Source organism: Manihot esculenta, chromosome 7, assembly GCF_001659605.2.
Source record: "Manihot esculenta cultivar AM560-2 chromosome 7, M.esculenta_v8, whole genome shotgun sequence".
Taxonomy (NCBI): Eukaryota; Viridiplantae; Streptophyta; class Magnoliopsida; order Malpighiales; family Euphorbiaceae; genus Manihot; species Manihot esculenta.
In genome coordinates, this window is record NC_035167.2 from 12,701,334 (window position 1) to 12,705,975 (window position 4,642).

The 4,642-nt window shown below is 31.4% G+C and overlaps 1 protein-coding gene across 1 annotated transcript; it reads right to left on the minus strand.

Annotated features, from left to right (window-relative positions):
• Nucleotides 1-2,298: 2,298 nt before the first annotated feature.
• Nucleotides 2,299-3,498, minus strand: LOC110618977 (zinc finger BED domain-containing protein RICESLEEPER 2). Its single transcript, XM_021762243.1, has 2 exons — nt 3,246-3,498; nt 2,299-3,110 (listed from the first exon to the last, which is right to left on the minus strand). The coding sequence occupies exons 1-2, from the start codon at nt 3,496-3,498 to the stop codon at nt 2,299-2,301; spliced, it is 1,065 nt and encodes a 354-aa protein (XP_021617935.1).
• Between the last annotated feature and the right edge of the window lie 1,144 nt (nt 3,499-4,642).

Consider the following 4,642-nt stretch of genomic DNA (forward strand, 5'->3'; position numbering starts at 1 on the left):
CTCAAATCCTAAAATAAGGAAATTTACTCGCTCATATTCATAATTGAAAAAAAATAAAATTAAAAAAACAAGATATAAGAAAAACAGAACCAAATAGATTCACTGTTGAAATTGACAGCTTGATCTTCTCAGGTTTTTGCTTGAAATTTACTCTACGAACTAATAACTTCTTCTTCTTTTGTTCAATTTCACCTTGGTGGTCTTCGAGTTCAGAATGCTTTTTTGATGAAAATTCTTGGCTTTTATTCCTATTATGACTCTTGTTTTAATCCTCGACGACTTAGGAGACCCGTGGGACTAATCAGAATATAATAAAGTTGACTGGATCGAGTTTATATACCGAATCTCATATACCAGTATAAAATATAAATTGAATACTTTACATGGGTCTAAAACGTTACACGAGTTGAACCCGTGTAAATTAATGAGCCCCAGTAAAAGTTACATTGGTTTCTTAGATCATACGTAGGGGTGTAATCGAACCGAGTCGAGCCGAGCTTTGTAAAGCTCAAACTCGTTTATTAAAAAAGTTTGGAAGCTCGACTCGAGCTCGAGCTCGACTCGAGCTCTAATATTTGATTCGAGCTCGGCTCGAGAATTAAATATTATAATCGAGCTCGACTCGTGAAAGGCTGATTCAGTTTAATAACGAGCCTAATTCGAGTTCGAGCTCGAAAAGCTCGATTAAGAAGCTCATTAATAAAATTCGAGCTCGAACTCGAAAAGCTCGATTAAGAAACTCATTAAAAAAGCTCGATTAAGAAACTCGTTAAAAAAGCTCGATTAAGAAACTCGTTAAAAAAGCTCGAGATCGAGCTCAAAATTAAAAAGTTCGGTTTGAGCTCGAGTTCGGACTCGAGCTCGAATTAATAATTACACTTTAATCAGTTTTTAATTATCATTAATTTAAATAATATAAAAAAAAGAGAGTGCACATAAAAAAAATTACATAACACAATTCATAACTAAAATAACACAAATAAATATAAATTCAACAACATAATAAAATTACACACAAAGTTTAATATCAAACGAATAAAGTTGATTCCAACTTCCAACAGTTGAAACAAGCTAATATAATTTAATTATCTTCATAATCATTTTCATGCTTGTTCAACTAGTTAACTTGAATTTCAACTTCAACGTCCATATAACCTTCAAAATAACACAAACAAAAAAAAAAACTCTATTAGCAACATAAACAAATGTGTCATTATCTAATTAGTACTATAAATTAAAAAAATAAAAAATAAATTAATTTGTACCTGAAAAATAATTATAACAACAAAGTTGAATGTTAAGGATCCAACCACTAAGGTAGTATGACCTCTTGAATATCATCTTTATCCTTTAATAATAATAAAAGAATAAAAAAAGTTAATTAAATATTATTATTTGGAAATAAAAACAATAATGTGTTATTGAACTTACCTTCTTTTTTCTCTTAATGCTATAAAAGGCTCGCAACTAATCAGCTCCACAAGTTAAAACTTGAACAGTTTCTACTCCCAATGATGCTCTATGTGGATCAATAATTCTACCTCCAGCACTAAAAGCAGATTTTGAAGCAACAGTTGTTATAGGAATTGATAGTATGTCACGAGCCATCTTTGATAATATCCTAAATTTCATATTGTTCATCTTCCACCATTCTAAGGCATCAAAGTTAGAATCATCTTGACAAATATGAACATCTTCTTCCAAATACACATCTAATTCAGACTTTGCTTGCTCAATCACACAATCAACATTCCTAATATAGCTATAAAATTGTGCTCTTCCTCTTATTTTCCCTTTTCCACTTATAATACAACTAGATCCTTCTTTTTGAGTTTTACCACTACTAATTTCTGATCCAATACTTTTTGTTTTATGAGCATCTACATACTCATTATAAAGCATGCGCAATGTCTCCATCACAGTTGTAATATGCTCATCAGAATCAAACTCAGAATATATTTCTGGAAAACTCCATTCAATCAATTTCATCTTATTCCTTGGATCTAATATAGCTGCTAGAGAAATCAACAAATTACAATCACCCCAATACTTATCAAATTTACATTTCATCTTACCAACCATGGCTTTCATATAAATATTCTCATTTTCATGTGCTTCATCTAATAATTTTTTTATTTAATGAAGTTCAGGAAGAAATAGATTTGAAGTTGGATATTCAGTACCTGAAATGACATTGGTAACTTCATTAAATTCTTCAAGAAAAGAACACACTTCCTTAACCTTTTGCCAATCATCCTCATTAGGCAAATATGTATAACTTGAATCTCTTTGCTGATATCAAGGAAAGATATCTTTAAACTTCAAAGCAACTGATAGCATGAAATAAGTTGCATTCCACCTTGTGCCACAATCTAAAAGAAGCTTCTTGGAAGGTAATTTCAATAGCTTTGCAATTTCACTAAAAATTAAACGGCGAGACTCAGAATCAACAAGATGTTTTACACTTTCACGCACATTTTTAATTATATATGCAATCTCAGACAAACCATCTTGTACCAATAAATTCAAAATATGTGCACAACATCTCACATGAAATAATTTACCATGAAGTGCAAGACTATTCTTGTAAGCAAGATTATCCTTCAACATCCTAACAGCAACATCATTATAACTGACATTATCAACACTAATAGTCCATACCTTATCTTCGATGCCCCATTCAACTAAGCATTTTTGTAGCACATCACATATAACAACACCTGTATGAGGTGGTGGGACATCACAAAAATTCAAAGTACGTTTTTGTAACTTCCATTCAGAGTCCACAAAATGGGCAGTAACAACCATGTATGAAATGTGCTGCCCAGACTTCCATAAATCCATAGTTACACTAACCTTGTCAGTGTCCTTCAATAATGCTTTCACTTTCTTCTTCTCAATTTCATACGTAGAAAAACAATCTTTCCTTGCAGTTGCACGACTAACCTTCTGATAATATGGAGTTGCGGTTCTCATTAACAAATTGAAGACCTCATACTCTACAAAGCTGAATGACAACTCATGAACAAGAATCATATGAGCAATGACTTCTCTTACTTTTGCATGGTCATATTTAAAATTTTGCACAGAAGTCACACTTTCTGTCTCAGCTATGGTTGTTGTGATGTTGAGTTATTGTTGCCCATTCAAATTCACCTTCCTTCTTAGGCAACTCTTTAAATGTCTAAGCAAGTGTGTTGTGGCACCAGTTTTGCACACTCCAAGTTAGTGCTTGCAATGAATACATTCTGCCTTCACTGTTCCATCAGAAAGTGAAATTTCCTTGAACTCAGTCCACACTTTTGAAGTTCGCTTCCTTTTTTTCGGACAAAATGGACTTTCCTCATCTTCTTTTTCTTTATTTTGATTTGATTCATCAACATTTGTAGTGGCATCATCCATGGCTGGACTTGTAGATGAATCTTGAATAGAAAGAAAAATAACAGAAGGCACTTGATCAATAGGAATACTTAATTCATTCGAATTTGCGTTTGACATTCTGTTAAAAAAAACTACATGTTAATTTTATTAAATATACAAGTCCATTTTACAATAATGTATCATATCAATTATGTATTCATAATTAATGAACATACAATAAATATAGATGATTCAAATTAATAGAAATAATTTTATCCAAATGGTATACAAACAAGTTAGTAGAAGGACAGTAGGAAATCCTGAAAACAAAATACTTTAATATATATAATATAAAAAAAAACATATGCATGTGAGCCTTGTTCAGGATAATTAACACGACCAAAAAAAGAAACAAACCGTACCCAAATTTTTCAATTTTAGGAAAAGTTGCTATAGAGCATTTCAATCTCTCTTTTCCTACAGGGCATTAAGAAAACATTCTTCTAATGGATTTGCTATCTTTTATAAGAAAAAAAAAGGTCTTGAGACTAATTTCACATCTGTTTTGATAGTAAGGTTAACCTAACTTCATATCTGTTAAATGCACTGCTTATTTTATTGTTACAGAAGCTCCTATCCTAATAGGCTAAAAGTATGGAGATTATTTATTAAAAGTTTTTATTCTACTGCGATTAATATGTTATATTAAAGGTGTAGGAAATTAAAAAGTTAGATACTAATAATAATGATCATAAATTTAAAAAATTAAATATAAATTATAATAATAAAGATAATAAATTATATTTACATTAGATCCGATCGACGGAATGGCGGGACGTGGCTCACAGTGATAGCTATGGATTCAACAATGTCCTCCAGCAATGTGATGGGTCTTAGAACACTATGATTGGCATGCAGCAGAAAGTGAGGCTGTGATTGGCATGCGGTAGAAGGTGAGGCTATGATTGGCATGCGGCAGAAGGTGAGTGGTGGGATGGTGTTGGCATGCGGCAGCAGCAAAAGGTGAGTGGTGGGATGGTGCTAGCATGCGGCGGCAACAGAAGTTTGAATTGAATAAATAATAATATTAATTTTGGTTAAAACTAATATTATTAGGTTATATGATTAGTTAGGTTATTATTAGTTACACAAAACTACGTAGTTTTGATTAAAACTAGGTAGTTTTGATTAAAACTAGGTAGTTTTGATTAAAACTATCCAATTTTAATGAAAATGTATTTATTTATAATTAATTAATTACATAATTTAATTAATAGGTTAT